The following is a 17,786-nucleotide window of genomic DNA, read 5'->3' as shown; positions in this document are numbered from 1 at the left end:
AACTGGATTTAGATATCACAAAATTGTGTACGATTCCAGACAGAAAAACCTTTAAAAGCATCATGGGGGAATGATGCTTGAGATCTGTAGTCTTTGAAGTGCTTTAAAGTTTGCTGTAAAGACTAGAAGGAATTGCAGCACATCAACATTCATATCAGAGATGAGTAATGAGCAACAGATCCCTAAATAAAGATCACAGACGCATTTAAAAGAGCTCAGATGGGGAAAAACACACAGAGGTTCATTAGAACAGTCTGAGAGGAGCGTTCAGGATGCAATCACACAGTATCCATGGCAACCAACCTCATTGGGAGAGAACAGCCCAACAGTGTCTATAAAAACGGGCTGAGGTTTTCTCTGCGAGGGCTTTCAGAAAAGGAACGTAAAGACATTCATGGACTTATTTGGTTATTTGAGCAAACATATTAGCTTTAATACGTGGTCCACCTGCACACGGTTTCTTCTTAGAATCTTTTTACCTTCTTTGGTGAAAAGACGCCAACAGTTCCTCCGTCCTCACGCATGGCCACACCCATCTCAGCCAGCAGGGCTTCTCTGTGAAAACCAATTTTGGAGATGTTTTTCAGTATGTTAATTATACATAACCAAAAACTGTTTATTAATCACATAAGGCTACATATAACAAACCTGTCCATTCTGATGGCCTCTGTACGGCGAAGCTTCTCTTCCCAGGTTTCATTGAGCTCGGCAATAATTTTCTCCGTTTCCTAATTGGCATCGCAAACAATATCAAGTAAAAATATGCTACCAAGTCTATGGTAGTTTTATACATTTTTTAATGTGAGGCTTATATCTTTAAACAGCAAATGTCAATAATAAGGTAAAATATTTTTAATTAAAGAGTTAATACACTGTCATTTTCAGACCTTGAAACTCTCTGCCACGAGAACACTTTCTTAGTTTTATGTATTGAAACAAACCCTCACGAATACCTAATGCTTAAATCAATTTTGTAATATCATAGGAATAAAAACATGAACACATGACCTTATTCTCATTCATTTCAATGGTAGTTGCTTGGCTGGTTTATGAAACATGAATTGAAATCTGCCATCTTTGCGAACAGATGCTAATTTAGGCAAGCACTCTCTTTTGAACCAATCACCACAACAATGAATAGCATGTGATCATAACAGATCCAATTTACATAGAAGTTTTAAAGGGATAGCTCACCCAAAAATGAAAATTCTGTCATTAATTACTCACCCTCATGTTGTTCCAAACCTGTAAGAACTTCAACTTTGGAACACAAATTAAGATATTTTTGATGACATCTGAGAGCTTTCTGACCCTGCATAGACAACAACGCAACTGACACATTCAAGGCCCAGAAAGGTAGTAAGGACATTAAAAAAAAACAAAAAACAAAAAAACACTTGTGTAAACGTAGAAATGAGGTCTGCGGCGTTTTCGAAATTCACAGTTTTTGAGTGTCGAAAATGCCCAAGTAGTGTAAATGACAGGCATAACCATAGCAAAAGTTATGTTTTAAAATGAAAACACACTAGTGTAAACAAAGAAATGGGGTCTGTTGCGTTTTCGAAAGTCTCCATTTTTGAGGGTCGAAAAATGCCAGAGTAGTGTAAACGACAGTTGTAACGGTAGTGAAAGTAATGCGTTTTAAACAGAAAACGTACTAGTGTAAATGTAGAAATGGGGTCTGCAGCATTTTCGAAAGTCTCTGTTTTCGAGGGTCAAAAACAACAGAGTAGTGTAAACGACAGGCATAACCGAAGCAAAAGTTATGCTTTTTAAAACGAAAAAGCAGCAGAAAAATATGGGTCGATTTTTGCAATGGTATGAACAAAAATAGCAGGGCTTATTAAAAGTGCACCTTCATTCTCTGTCAGCAGGTGGCGCTTTGGGAACGGCAGAAATAAAGCATTTCCCCAGTAACCGCAGTACACAAAGCGGAGCAACACCTGACTTCGAAATGCACAGCACTCATATTTATTCAATTAAATCATAGATTTTTGAAGTTCAATTATCACATTAGCCCATATCACAGTTCTCGTCTTTCCGTGCCCAAATTTAAGACCTCTTGATGTCATAATTAAGACTTTCTTATACCATTTAAGACTCTTTTATGGCCTTAAATTTGATATCACTAAATTTAAGACTTAAGGACTCGCAGAAACCCTGGTGAGAGAAAAAAAGTATTCTCGTAGCTTCATAACATTCAAGTTAAACCACTGATGTCAAATGGTGTTCTTACTTCAGCTTTGAACATGTCACTTATTTTGCTGTCTATGCAGGGTCTGAAAGCTCTCGGATTTCATCAAAAATATCTTAATTTGTGTTCCGAAGATAAATGAAGGCTTTACAGGTTTGGAACTACATAAGGGTGATAAATCAATGACAGAATTTTAATTTTTGGGTGAACTATCTCTTTAAATACAGTAACACTAAGGGGAAAATTATAAAGGTAAAATACAGCATGACTTTAATCTGAAGTTGCAAGACAAATGTTTGTCAGATGGCGATTTGAAGGGTTTCATCAGTCACCTTGAGTCTCTCAATGGCTTCCTCGCTCCCTGGGCTGAACATGATGCGATCATGGAGGCTGCTGATGGAACCAGCCCGGCTGGACAGGGCGGAGAGAGATGGAGAGGGGCTCATCCCCGTCATAGCATTGGTCACTGTGGAGAGATCACCTCTTTGATTGACAGCTTGGCCACTATTGTTATTGTTCTTGTGATCGGATATGTCTGTCGGGGAAGGGGGAGAGAGGTGCGGGGAGTGGGGAGAGGGGCAGGGGGTAACAGACACAGAGTTCAGAGAGAAGCAGACAGAAAAGGATGAGCAGAAGGAAGGAAAAGGTAGAAAAAAAGAAGACAGAGAAAGACAGTAGCTTGAAATGAATTGGAATTCAGAGACCCAGAAATTTCACAAGTGAGGAGAAACGCCCAAGAAACAAAAGAAAGAACAGACAGTCACAGCCCAGTTAAAGGGAACAAGCGGAAATAAAATAAGAGCTCTAGCGCAGGCACCTGGCAGCACAGAGACACGCCAGCCATCTCAAGCGCAATGTAACACTGCGGGCTTCAGCTACAGCATTACACACCGCCCATCCAATGACAGCAACCTGAGAGCCACATCTGAAATATTTAACAGGCATGCATGCATTGATCTGGGCTGTTATTTGACACCAGTTTCTTATATTTGTTAGTGTACATTGAGTGTACAATGCTGTTAGTCCATTCAAGCAACTAAATGGCAATCCTTTCTTCGTCTTAAAGGAATAGTTCTGCCAAAAATGAAAATTCTGTCATAATTTACACTCCCTCATCAAACTATGATTTTCTTTCTTTCTCACAATACAATAGACCTTTGTCTATGTAATATTTATATTTTGACAGGAACGAAAACAAGGCTCTGATGGACAAAAGTACAGTGTGTTTACTTTACAATGGACTGTACTGCTTTTTAAAAACAAGGTTGTTCAGTTGACAAAAAAATGCCTTTCCAAAAAACTTTCAGTTGATGAAAACATAAAATAGTTTTGAAGCTGTGAAAATTACATGATCTAGAACAGGGGTGTCAAACTCAGTTCCTGAAGGGCCGCAGCCCTGCAGAGTTTTGTTCCAACCCTGCTCCAACACACATACTATGCAGTTTTCAATTAAGCCTGAAGGACTTGATTAGTTGGATCAGGTGTGTTTAATTAGGGTTGCATCTAAACTCTGCAGGGCTCCAGGACCGGAGTTTGACACACCTGATCTAGGACCTTTATACAGTGTGTGCCACTGTAAAAAGTAAGTCTATCCCTTAAAGCCTCATTTTTAACTGTGTTAAATTCAGTATGGCATCTAACACGACTAAGATGTATAAAACAAGCATTTAATACTACTATTAATCAGAAAGCAAGCTGTTTAAAAAAAAAAAAAAAGATACATCTGGATTAGAGTTCTATTTTTCTTACCCTATTGATAAATAATTATTTATTGTTATTTAGAAAAATGTTCAGCGGTTCATATTATGAAAGTCAGTGGTGTCCAAAATGTTCATGAGCCAAAAATGACATAAAAAGTACTGAGAAATTAATCCAGCATATGAGTCAAGTGGTAGGGTACAACGGGGCCTAAAGGCGCCCCCAGGGTAAACGGCGCTTTTGATACTATTTTCCTCTAAACCACTAGATGGTAGCACTTTCCAAAACATCCGCTTTTCAAGATACATGTGCAAATTTGTCTGATCCTTGACTCGATCATGGGCAGTAGAGCAAAGTCGATTCTGTGCTTACTTGATCTAATATTTGATGTTTTTAAAAATGTTGTAGATTTAAGTAGCAATTGCAATTTTTTTAATGTATCTTGAAACAAAGGTCTTCTTAATGATTTTCAGTTTTGTTTAAGGTAATTAAAGCAGCAGTTTTTAAATAACGAAAGAATGTATAAAAGTATGGTATTTGGGGAAAAAAGCACCCCTGCTTTTGGGTCTAAAAGGCACAATAATTAACATGATAATTAATAGACGGTTGACTTTTTCATTTGTTGAAATGACATTGTTAGATTCAGATGGAAATATTATTATTATGTTAAATGTCCATCTTAGAGATAATCACGTTTGGAATGAAACCCTCATATTTAAAAACATGATATTAATCACATCATGTATTTTTATTTTTATGAAAATAACCAATCGTTTTGCTAGATAAGACCCTTCTTCCTCAACTGGGATCGTTCACAACCGCATTTGGGATCGTTTGAACCGCATTTAAACTGCATTTTGGAAGTTCAAAATCGGGGCACCATATCAGTCCATTATATGGAGAAAAATGCAGAAACCTTTACGACTGAAGAAAGAAACACATGAACATCTTGGATGACAAGGGGGTGAGTAAATTATATGTGAATCTTCATTTTGGAAGTGGCCTTCTCCTTTAAACTACCTACATGTCCATTTGGAAACTTCAAACCCAAATGATTTAGACTTAGTGAATAAATGATTACATAACTCTCATTTTATGAACTATCCTTTTAAATATGCATTATATCACCAATGGAGTTTTAGGGCTTTTAAACAATATTGCTAAAATATACCTAACAAAAAGTTATAGAGAAAATATGCATTACACAGACTTCTGTGTCTAAAAAAAACACTGTCTAAAAGGAGAATGCCATGCTATTTTAGCCTAAGCTTTTTATGTCCCTCAATATCCTTAACAGTATCTAGCATTAGCCCAGCTTTCTAATTAACATACACTTTATATAAGCAAATGTTGACTATAGTACATTAGCAATGAGCTCATATTTCTGCTAAAAGCCAGTGACTCTCATTACCGTCATCTCTAACCAGAATGATCGTCATCGCTGACCACAGTAAAACCTCCATTACCAGCTCCATTATGCTCTCGTGAAATCCATTTGACAATGAAATAACTTACAGCCTACATCTGAGTTACAAAACAACATTCACGGCTCTTGTGAGCCGCACACAGGAAATATCCTCCCACGTTTCTCCTATTAAGAGACACTGTCAGCATTTCATATATAGTAATATCCACCTATCCAACCACTAAATATCACATAACTCTAGCTGAACAGTTATGCTAATACCATGTGAAATATAACACGGGATATAACAGCTAAATAAACGTACATTCTACAGAGAGTCTGGCTTTGTAATTTCTCTGTAACCTTCAGCACAATAACATCTCTCAGCTCTGACAGTGCTGCTATGGCAACAGAGCGCTTACACGGTGCTACTACACTCCTAAGAGAGATACAAGGCAAGTATCTTGGGTAAAACGTGAGAAGACGTAGCCCCTGGTGACAGATGACTAAACACAAAGCTAAGATGGAGACTGGGGATTCACATGCTATTCTATGCATAGCTGATATGAGAGGATTACATAATGTACATTAAAGAAAGGCACGTCTGCTAATATTTTCTGCTTTAAGCAGTGCTTTGTGCCAATGCATGCAAGGCTTGAGATTAACTAAGCTTTTTACCCCTCTCTACATCATCAGTCTGTGTTTCAATAACGGCTACATCATACAGCAAATGTGATCAAAGATTGTTTTTCACGAATGGCCTGTGACATATATCTTATAGTGTAAACAGCCAACCTGGATTTAGCAGGTTTTTTTTCTAATAACAATTTATCTATAGTACAAATAGAATGTCATTTCTGTTCATTCTGTGTCTGAATAAAATCTATATCGCTATTTGTTCTAATTTAAATAAATAAGTTTAAGCTCTAAACTTACTAAAACTGAATGACTGGTTGCCAATAAAAATGAATGATTTCACACAACAAAAATCCCTGAAGCTTCAATTAAAATATGAAAAATAAATGGTAATTCTAAATATGAACAAATAATACAATAGTTTACTAATAACACTACAGCACCCATGGTGAAAACATGAATTATATATATATATATATATATATATATATATTAAGTAGCATCTACTTCCTCCTCACATGTAAACAGATGCTGCCAATCTGAAAATAAATCTGGAAAAACTTCTCACGTACTACCAAAACCCTGAAGAACGCAATGTTATCGTTTTATTTTTTTCAAGTGACTGAAAAAAAGCTTAATGTGGTAACTTCTGAATTAACTGTAAGTCAAAAATATCAAAAATATGTAACAATAATCTATCTCTACTCAAAAAGATGTAAGATCAAGACCACAAATTCTCCTTGCTTACCCTCATTATCATTAGCTTTAAATGTGAGCTGTGTTACATACTAGGATTTTAAAAGGATAGTTCACCCAAAAATGAAAATTACCCCATGATTTATTCACCCTCAAGCCATCATAGGTGTATATGACTATCTTTTTTCAGACGAATACAGTCAGAGTTATATTAAAAAATGTCCTGGCTCTTCCAAGCCTTATAATGGCAGTGAATGGCTGTTGTGATTCAATAGTCCAATAAAATCCATCCATCCTTCATAGAAAGTACTCCACACTGCTCCAGGGGGTTAACAAAGGCCTCCTGAAACAAATTGATGAAGCAAAATGAAAAATATCCACATTTAAAACTTTACATACCGTAACCTCTTGCTTCCACTAACTGTCTACTATAAAGTTTCAAATATGGATATTTTTCATTTTGCTTCATCGATTTGTTTCAGGAGGCCTTTATTAACCCCCTGGAGCTGTGTGGAGTACTTTTACGATGGATGGATGCACTTTAGTGAACTACTGAATCTCAACAGCCATTTACTGCCATTATAAAGCTTGGAAGAGCCAGGACTTTTTTTTTTAAATAACTCAGATTATATTCGCTTGAAAGAAGAAAGTCATTTACATCTAGGATGGTTTGAGGTAATTGTCATGAGGTAATTGTCACTTTTGGGTGAACTATTCCTTTAAGAAGCATTAGGGTTGATGTTTAGTTCATAAAGTTAATAAAGCTGCAACTAGCAACAGGCAACCATTGCATAAAGCTTTAGAGAACACGAGCTGTCACTCAAACACACATCTGCTATAAACTCCTTCCACTGCGAAATACAAGTAGATATAAGCCTTTCTCCCATGTCTTGGAGAACTGTAGTGCAGTGTGATTTTGCATACTGTGTCCCAGAAGTATTCAGACACAAGTTACACTTAAAGAATAAATTTCCTTGCATTAGATCACAAAATTGAACACTACATATTGTAAAGAAAAGTAGCTCATTGTACATGCAGATGCCACTTTGTTTGATACTAAGTTACACAAGACAAAGATATTCCTCAAGTCCACTGATTTCAGCATTAAATCACAATTGTTTAGCATTACTTAACCTGTTCATTCTTGTTAACTGAAATATAGAAAATGTTGACACTGTGAGAGCAACTGAAGAACATTACCTAATGTGACAGATGAGTGGATGAGTGAGATCAATTAGTTTGTAAGTGTGACATAACATTTATTCTTCTCTGCAATGCAAGCCAAAAGAGAAAGATAACAAAAAGAGGAGGTGAAAAAAAAGAGCGAGGGAACAAACAGCCCTGCAGCACCAGACTAGATAAAGCAGCTTTCAGCTCAGAAACCACACTAGCAACCAGGGTTAGAAAAAAGCAACAACCAAATAAAATCACAATATATCACCAAAATACCACCCCCAAAAATGGCATTTTGGTAATAATCAGTTAGATTATTAGAAGGCTGTATTATGCTTGTCCATTACGAATATCTACATTTTTTATAATAATACAATTATTAGTTACTAAATAGTTATCAAATATAGTAATGCTGTTATGAAATTTAGTATATTATTTATAAAATGGTATAATTGTTACTGGCAATTATAAAAGCGGATTAATATATTTACAACTACACAAAGAAAATACAATAAAATAATTTGATAGCCTTAACAGACAAACATTTATGGCTTTCATGGGATATGACATGAACATGGCTCTGATATGATTTTTGTATGATTGAGAGAGTATGAATTTTCTCTCAAACCCTTGAATGGACCCTGAGGCTGCAGAGATCTGCTTTATCCATAAAAACTGCAAAAGCATAGAAGAGAGAGTGAGAGAGAGCCCAAGAAACACACATTTCAAACCAGCAAAATCTTCAACTGGCCCCCGAAAGGCTGAGAGAGAATGACAAAGAAGAAACAAGAGTAAGAAGAATAAAAGAGATATCAAATTGAACAGAAAACAAGAGAAAGAGAGAGAGAGGAAACTGAGACGAACTGTTTGACACAAAAAGACTAAGAGCTAAGAGGAAATTCTGAGTCTAAATTAGACTTTGGAAAGTCACTTGACACTGAATTGTACCAAACCCAGAGGGCTGGACTCCAGATCGTCTGTTCTAAGGCATTTCCCCGCTGGGATCACCATCGAGAGACGATAGGATGAGAAAAGAAACGAGTGATTAGAAGAAATATAGAAATAGAGTTAGGAGTGCACAGGGAAGAGTAGAGGACCCAGTGAATCAATGTGAGTTGATTAAAGTGTGTACATTTTAATGTGTATGTGTGTGTGTGTATGTGTGTGCTTTAGTTAATGATTTATGCTTCATTTTAACAATCCATGATTATATATGCAAATCTCTCATAGAGACAGAAGTTCTGTTCCAAAACCTTGCAAGCTGCTTGCTGCCTACTATCCAACATAGGCAGCTGCCTAATAAGGCAGAATTAACCATTATGGAATATCAAAACGTGACTATTTTTAAATACTTTACGTTGACAGCAACTTCACATGGTGCACAAGTAGTGCTTAACACTGAGATTTAAACCGACGTTAAAGTTTAGTGTTAGCATGCTGCTAAGCTAACAGTTTGATACTCTAATAAACATAATACATAAGAAACAAATATTAGCAATTAAAGACACAATATGTAAGTTTTCGTGGCTAGAGGGTGCATATTCAAAACAAAAGACGCTGTGATTGAGGCTACGTCTACATTAATCCGGATACATTTGAAAATGGAGTTTTCGTTTTAAAACGCTCTCCGTCCACACTAGCGCTTTCCAAATGTTTCTCATCCGCACTGAAATGTAGGAAAACGTTAAATTCGTCATACTGCGCATGCATAAAAACTCACTGAGATGATACAGACGGAACAGACATAATACGTTTTCAGTTCTCAGTTTGATCTAAAAAGCAGCTGCCCTCACATTTAGCTGCAGGAGTCAGGACAGCAACTGTAAGTACATTTTCTGTCATCTTTTTAGGACTGTAATATGAAGAGTGTACAAATATATCTTTGGAAGCAGTGTGAAACTGAATAGCACATAACAGCCACAATTACCGGTATAAACATAGATATCTATTGGTACAATATGCGTCATATGACTAAACATGCGTCATCGTTTTCAAAAGCCTCCGTTTTCACAGTCCACACTGCATTGTGAAAATGGCATTTTCAAATTTATCCACTTTGGAAAGCGTTTTCAAAAAGCTCAGTTTTCCTTGACCAAAAAATGCCGCCTCAGTGTGGACGGAAGGCCAAAACGGAGAGAAAAAGATGCTTTTTTAAACGAAAACATATTAGTGTGGACATGGCCTGAGTGTGGAATCACTGTTGTCTTCATCCCCACAGCTGATGCAATCCATCAGGACTCATGTCCATGGATGAGCTAATGTATTAAAGACTTCTAAAGGTCATTGTAGTATGAAGCAGGGTGGGGCTAAAAGTTGTGGAAGCGAAACGAGGAGGCTGGAGCGATTGCTAATTAAGGACGAGCGCAACACACTGCTCGAAAGCTAAGCTTTTATTATGCCACAGTTGACCACTTCCGCTTCTTCCGGTCATGCGTATGACTCTGTGTGTTTGTCACTTATCTAATAAAATGCATAACATATTGAAGCGTCTTTGGGGTTTCCTATTTTCTTTTGCTTATTTCTCTAGATTTAAACATTCTTCGAAACATTTGGGATAATGTAAGTACACAAATCAGCAAAATATATAACAGTATTCTAGTGGTTTTTGGATATTTTAATTAAAAAAAAAAATCTCACATATTGTGCCTTTTCAATAGTGAATACTATAACTAGGATATGTTTAATCAACATTATTTTCCATCCACCATTTTGAATACATATTTTCAGTGTTTCACCACTACATACATGTTTTCTAAAAATATGGCCAAAATGTGCTTAAAAGGCAGCCTACTTAAAAGGAATAGTTCACCCAAAAATGATAATTCTGTCATTAATTCCTCTCTGTCATGTTGTTCCAAACCTGTAAGGCCTTCGTTCATCTTCGTAACATAAATTAAGATAATTTTGATGAAATCCAAGAGCTTTCTGACCCTAGACAGCAACGCAACTGACTCGTTTAAGGCCCAAAAGGGTAGTAAGGACATTGTTAAAATATTCCATGTGATATCAATGGTTTAATAATAATTTTATGAAGCTACAAGAATATGTTTTGTGTGCAAAGAAAACAAAAACTGACAATTTTTTCTCTTCCGTGTCAGTCTTCGACGGTTCTCATCATAAATGTAAAGCTCTCGGATTTCATCAAAAATATCTTAATTTGTGTTTAGAAGATGAACAAAGGTCTTACAGTTTTGGAACGACATTAGGGTGAGTAATTATTGACAGAAATTTCATTTTTGGGTGAACTAGCCCTTTAAGTTGTCTAGTTTTTTTTTTGAATAGCCGTTGTCATATGATGCCTTAAAAAAGCTGTCTCTGTAGGCAGCTTACTAGGGTTTAGAACAGAACAATAAAACATATGCAGTAATGTATGTCTCAGTATCATAAAAACAAAAATGGTTGCACACTGTCTAATGAAATATTTAAGATGAAATGAAAGCAGAGCAGATAAAAAGCAAACGCTCTTACTCTCGATGATGTCACCCAGGCCTTGGGCATAGAGGAGGTCCTTAAGACGGGACACCTCTTCTTTCAGCTCACGTACCAGACGGTTATTAGGATCTTCATTGATCACAGCATTACAACGGATCTGCTTAGCCCTGTCTGCATACCTGATTCACATACAAAGAGAAATTAGGATGGTAAAGAAGAATAAACAAACAGTAATATATGTAAAATATGCTTTAACATGCTGCTTATTTTTGGATGTTGCATTAGATACAGTATATATACTGTATTTTAGAAACACATTAAACTCTGTTTCATGCACACACACTGATAGGTGCCCAGTTACTCTGCTCAGCAGTATTACTGCACACCAGCATCTTTGAAGGGCGTTTCAAGTGAGAAGCAGGTGTGTGGAGAGGGAACAGGAACGTTCTCATTATGTAACATACTGAGGCACCCGTCAGCTTATTAACTAGCTCATTACCAACCTCAGACAGAGGGAAAAATGATAAAACTGGTGTTTTACTGAGGCAGAATACCTGAGAGTGCTGAGGGTTTCATCATAGTTGATATCGGCAGGACTGAGAGCCGCCACCATCGCAGTGCGAGAGTTGCCACCTGTAAAGGTCAAAGGTCAAGCGCTTCAAGATTGAGAATACATTAAAATTCTGTTTCATGTGACAGAACACCTTGATACATACCAAGGTTCTCTCTCAGTAGCCAGGTCAATACAGAATCCCTGTATGGAATAAAACTTTCTACTTTCTTCTTCTTTTTGTTCTGTGTGGGGAAAAAAATTATTAAATAAAAAAATATATATATTATATTATATTATATTATATTGGGTTGGTAAGTTTTTTTTTTTTTGTTTTTTTTTAACAACACTCTTATGCTTAACAAGGCTGCATTTATTTTATCTAAAACTATTATGCTGTTTTTATTTATTTATTTAGATTATTTAAAAAAATGTGGAAAATTTGATACATTTTCCCCAGTATTCTTTGATAAATATAGATTAATACCAAAATTAATAATCCAAATAAATTAAGTTACAATTAATTATTTAGTTCAAAACAAAGAGCAGCATTCATTTGACAGTATGAATAGATAGATAGAATAGATAGATAGATAGATAGATAGATAAAGTGATGAAGTATTATACCTTGTTTCCGCCAGAATCCTGCAAAATAAGTGATGAAATAAATTGCAAGTGATTAAAATGACACACACTAAACTTTTTATGCAGAAAATAATAAATCATCAAACATCCTCAAGGCTCAGAGCAAAACAAAACACTTACCACCTCAGCCAGGGCTGAAATGACTTTTCCCAGGGTAGTGAGTGATTTATTGATGTTTGCCCCTTCCTGGGATGGAATGAGTAAGTAGAACATAGAATTACAATTCCAAAATCAAAAAATTATTGATGATACAATGAAGCAGTCAAAATGCCAGCATTTTCTCTGTGCACTGATAGCAGGAAGTAAGAGTAGATAATTAGAGGACAAAGGGAGAAGGAGAGAGACACATTTGTAGACAATAGAAAATATAGAAGACACAGAAAGGATACAATCATGTGGATGACTACTGAGATACTGAGGGAGTTAAATAGAGGGCATGAAAGGACAATAGACAATAGGGAAAGGGAAGTGAACATACAGAAAATCATCATACCCCTTTGAAATAGTTACTTTATTTGTCATACAGACTGAAATCAAACCCCATTCCAAATAACTTTTCCAGCTTTATTTACAATTTTGGTCTTACAACATCAAACCAATGAAAGAAAAAACACATCAGTTCTACAAATGAATAAAAAAAAAAAATAGCCGGGTTGGAAAAGTCATCAGTCCCTTAAATACTTTGTAGAGCCACCTTTTACTTTGATTACAGCCATCAGTCTTTTTGGATATTTCTGTACTAGTTTTGCACACCTTGATTGGGGAATATTTGCCCATTCTTCCTTGCAGAATTGCTCAAGTTCAGTCAAATTCTGTGGTGAGAGGCAATGAACTGCTCTCTTCAAATCCATCCACAGATTTTCGATTGGATTTAAGTCAGGGCTCTGACTTGGCCACTCAAGGACATTCACCTTCTTATCCTTATCGATGTTGTTTTGGCAGTATGTTTAGGCTCATTGTCGTGTTGGAAGGTGAATAACCCGCCCATCTTCAGCTGTCTAGCAGAAGGACACAGGTTTTTCTAAAGAATTTGGATGTACTTACAAGCATCCATTTTCCTTTCAATCCTGACCAATGGCCCAGTCACAGCTGAAGAGAAACACTCCCACAACATAATGCTGCCACCACCACGCTTCACAGTAGGTATGGTGTGTTTTGGGTGGTGTGCTGTGTGTGCTTTTTCCCAAACATAGCGCTTGGAGTTCAAAAAAGGTCAATTTTGGTCTCATCAGACCATAGCACCTTTTGCCAGAAGGTATCAGAATCAATGTGTTTTTGCATAGTACAAACGAGACAGAGTTTGACACTTTTTTATGAAAGTCTTCTTTCATGCCACCCTGCCATACAGGCCAGCTTTGTGCAAAGCTTGGGAGATAGTTGTCACATGCACAGACTGACCAGACCCAGCCATAAAGCCTTTTAAATCCCTCAAAGTTACTTTTGGTCTCCTTGTAACTTCTCTTATCAATGTCCTCCTGGCTCTGTCATCCACTTTAGATGGACAGCCTGATCTATGCAGTGTGCTGGTGGTGTCATACGCTTTCCATCTTAACGATGCTCTGAACAGTACTCCGAGGGACAGCTAAAGCCTTTGAAATGTTTTTGTAGCCTTCTCCTGACTTGCGCCTTTCTACAACTTTATCCTGGAGGTCTTTTGAAAGCACTTTCCCAACCATGGTGAATTCTTTGCCGTGCCATGCACTACTAACAGTGGAGTCTTCAAGAAACAGCTCGTTTTATTCTGAAGTAATCAATATCACTACTACTGATGTCAGGTGGGGCAATTGGCCATGTATTTAATCTGGAAGTTGATTGCTTGCACCTGAGCAAATTTACAATGGAATACTCAAAGGGGCTGATCACGTTCCCAAACCAGGCATTTCACTGATTAATTTTTAATAGTCCTCCAGAATTTTTTAAAATGATATTTTACTTAATGATGAAGGTTATAATGTGTACATGCAGCTCAAAAATTTATTTTATTTTCCAGGGTGTAATGTGACAAAAGTTAGAGGTTTTCACAGGGTATGATGATTTTCCATAGGCACTGTATATAAATACATATTTTAGTCACCTTGAGCCGTGTGCCTTTGGCTCCAGTGGAATCTGCTCTCTCACTGCCGGCTAAATCCACCAGACTGATTTTGCTGACCTGCCAGAGAAGTTCGGGAGAGGTCAATAATGAACATGCTGAGAAATGGACAAGCCCATATCACCTTTCACATCTCCCATACAGAAAAAAAATACTCCCAATGTCAAAAGTCATCCAATACAGCCTTGTGTAAGGGTGGGAGAGAAGTGACCTAACCTCTTGTTCTAAACTGAGCTGTTTATTGTGACTGACAGGGTCTGTAATATGCAACAGCAGCATGTACCTTTTCTGAAGTGTTGTCTGTCTCCGAGTCAAAACGCTTCTGGGTGAAGATGATGTTGAAGACAGCGTGTGAACGGCTGCTGGTCTCATTCATGTTGGTGGCAGCTACTGTCCTGGATAACAGAATATCACCATTCAGAAACTTCATTCATATTGAGCGCTCAGACTTCAATCCATGTGAGGAAGTGCTGTGTTTTTTGGGTTTTCGCAAGTCTTTTTAAACCATATCAAAGCATTTGTGCTAACTTCTGCCTCTGTGAATCATCTGATCTTGAACTGAAATTTAATGATCAACAAAAGGTTTCCCTGATGTATTTAGATCTTTAATGTACAGTACCATTCAAACGTTTGAAGGCTGTATGATTTTTTTTTTAGGAAATGTGTAAAAACTGGCACATAGAAAAACTATAAAAAGTCAGTTTCCACCACTGAATAAATGTTCATATTTTTTACATCTGAATTGCAAAAAAATGTTAGAATTGCAAGATATAAACTTGCAATTGTGAGAAAAAGGTTTATATCTCGCAATTCTGAATTTATAACTCACAATTGTGAGTTTATATCTCATAATCCTGAGAAAAAAAAAGTCAGAATTGCGAGATATGAACTCACAATTGCAAGAAAAAAAGTTAATATCCCGCAATTCTGACTTTATATCTTGCAATTCTGTCTTTATAACTCACAACTGTGAGTTTATATCATGCAATTCTGGAAAAGAAAATTTAAATTGCGAGAAAAAAGTTAGAATTGTGAAATATAAATTGTATAAATAAAAAAGTTTATATCCACTTAATAACACACAACTGCGAGAAAAAAGTTAGAATTGTGAGATATAAACTGCAATTGCGAGGAAAAGGTTTATATCCCGCTATTCTGACTTTATATCTCACAATTCTAACCTCATAACTCACAACTGTGATTTTATATCACATAATCCTGAGAAAAAAAAATTGAATTGCGAGAAAAAAGGTAAAATTGCAAGATATAAACACAATTACGAGAAAAAAGTTTATATCTCGCAATTCAGACTTTATAACTCTCAGTCGTGAGAAAAAAATAATTTAAATGTAATTTCATTTTTAATCTTAGTAGGAAATTTCTTTCAACAACAAAACAAAAAATCTTACTAACCCCAAACTTTTGTGTGGTACTTCGTATTCATCAAATGCAGCTAAAATTCAATTCTAACAGACCTCAGACTATAACATAAGTTAAAACATTACACTGAAAAAACTACAATTTTTGCTACATTTTTTAGACATCCTAATTATTTATTTCATTAATTAGCTCCCATCTGTTTTGCCAAACATCAACTTACATAACAGGCTAAAAGTATAGCGTAGGAGGAAAGTGTAGTGTATTGGCAGGGGTGTATCTCAACACATTGAGATTAGAGAACTGTTGACTGACGCTAAGCTGAGGAAACAGGAATGTACTAACATAATGCCTCCTGGAATTAAATGATCCATTTGTTTCCATGATGATAAGCCTGAACAATAAGTAAATGTTTGTTTTCCTCTCAATGTGGGCATAAAGACCTTAAAAAAACAAATGTGACTACGACTGTACTGAAGAGTGAGACCAGTGGTCTGGTTATTTCTGAAAGCCAGAATAGAATAGAATAGAATAGAATAGAATAGAATAGAATACTTTCACACTGTGCCAGAATTACTGTAATTACAAAATAGCAGCTCTGAGATTCTAGTTTGAGCTGATCATGTCCCCAGACTCAGAAATGATTTGTTTCTATGGCAACACTCAAAATCTCCAAATATCCATTTATGGCTTTAAGTGACAGCAAATAATTTAATGATTACATTAATTCACCTATACTTTCTTACTATGTTTAAGAACAAACAGAATGTGCCTGGCTATAATAAAACAGAACTCAAATATGAGTTCAGGTTCCTAATCTTAAAAGGGACTTATCATGCAAAAATCGATTTTATACGGTGTTTGAACACAGCTGTGTGGCCACAGTGTGTGAAAACAGCCAGCCTATACGAATACACGAGTTTCCATAGACTCCCTCCATCTAAGCTGCTGAGGACACTGTGGTTAAATTTCATTATCGAAGGAAACGTCCTGGAAAAAATGTTAAAGTCCTCTATATGTTTAGGGATTAATATCAACACTTTGCACGTGAACGTCAGCTCTAGACAAAGTATTACGTGCTTGTTTTCCAAATTCCCTTTCTGAAAGAGCTTCCTGGCACTCTGTAAGGCTGATGTTGCTAAAGCTACCATTGTCTCTGCCTGTTTTCACTGATGCTGCTTTCACGTGCTACCAGAATGATCGTAAATAGGAATGGGGTAGTTAAAATTGTAAAGTGGACCGCTTGAATTTGTGGAGCTCATAATCACAAGTGGGGCTTATAAAGTTTGTAATAGCATGCGATGGCATTTGTGAGTTATTTTTATCGTGCCGTGCTCCTCGTCTGTGTAATTCAGAAATGTGCATTTATTATGCACAGTACAATCAAATGACTGAATTTTAAACAAAGTATGTTTTCTGTAAAGATAACAAGCTTTTGGGATTGTGTAATGTTTATTTGCAAAGGACAGCACTGGTATTGCTGGAGCATAACCTCTGGAAGCTCCGCCCTCTTTTGAAAAGGGACAAACACAAAACAGGCGCTGTAAAGAAATTGTTTTTTGAGTTAAGCATTTCAGGATTTTTCTCCATATAATGGACTGATATGGTGCCCCGATTTTGAACTTCCAAAATGCAGTTTAAATGTGGCTTCAAACAATCCCAAATGCGGTTGTAAACTCCAATCGTAACTTCAAAAATCATTTCAAAATCATCCTACATCGCTGCAGAAGTACCGACCCAGTCTCTGCAAAGTGAACATGCAAAGAAGATCAAACACCCTTAACACAAAAGGTAAAAGAGCGATATAAGACAATTTGAAGTTGAGGGAGAACATGAGATGGGAATTTTTCAACATACCCTAACTGTCATGAACTGGAAAAAAACAGTT

At 36.4% G+C, this 17,786-nt stretch overlaps 1 protein-coding gene across 24 annotated transcripts in view; it reads right to left on the bottom strand.

Moving 5' to 3' along the window:
• kif1aa (kinesin family member 1Aa) overlaps positions 1-17,786 on the bottom strand; it is an 87,057-nt gene that overhangs the window by 46,230 nt on the left and 23,041 nt on the right. For 14 of the 24 annotated variants that reach the window (XM_051111626.1, XM_051111628.1, XM_051111629.1 and 11 more), the window contains exons 7-17: positions 14,805-14,916; positions 14,504-14,581; positions 12,550-12,615; positions 12,412-12,429; positions 11,951-12,029; positions 11,789-11,867; positions 11,271-11,413; positions 8,525-8,563; positions 2,527-2,729; positions 649-728; positions 480-555 (exon numbers count right to left, since the gene is read on the bottom strand). In XM_051111626.1, coding sequence (XP_050967583.1) covers positions 480-555; positions 649-728; positions 2,527-2,729; positions 8,525-8,563; positions 11,271-11,413; positions 11,789-11,867; positions 11,951-12,029; positions 12,412-12,429; positions 12,550-12,615; positions 14,504-14,581; positions 14,805-14,916 — 973 coding nt within the window. The remainder of the gene's footprint in view (positions 1-479; positions 556-648; positions 729-2,526; positions 2,730-8,524; positions 8,564-11,270; positions 11,414-11,788; positions 11,868-11,950; positions 12,030-12,411; positions 12,430-12,549; positions 12,616-14,503; positions 14,582-14,804; positions 14,917-17,786) is intronic. The other 10 variants (XM_051111639.1, XM_051111647.1, XM_051111649.1 and 7 more) reach the window with 3 other exon arrangements.

This window comes from Labeo rohita, chromosome 6 (genome assembly GCF_022985175.1).
Source record: "Labeo rohita strain BAU-BD-2019 chromosome 6, IGBB_LRoh.1.0, whole genome shotgun sequence".
In the NCBI taxonomy this organism is placed as follows: domain Eukaryota; kingdom Metazoa; phylum Chordata; class Actinopteri; order Cypriniformes; family Cyprinidae; genus Labeo; species Labeo rohita.
This window is presented reverse-complemented; position numbering and strand designations above follow the sequence as displayed.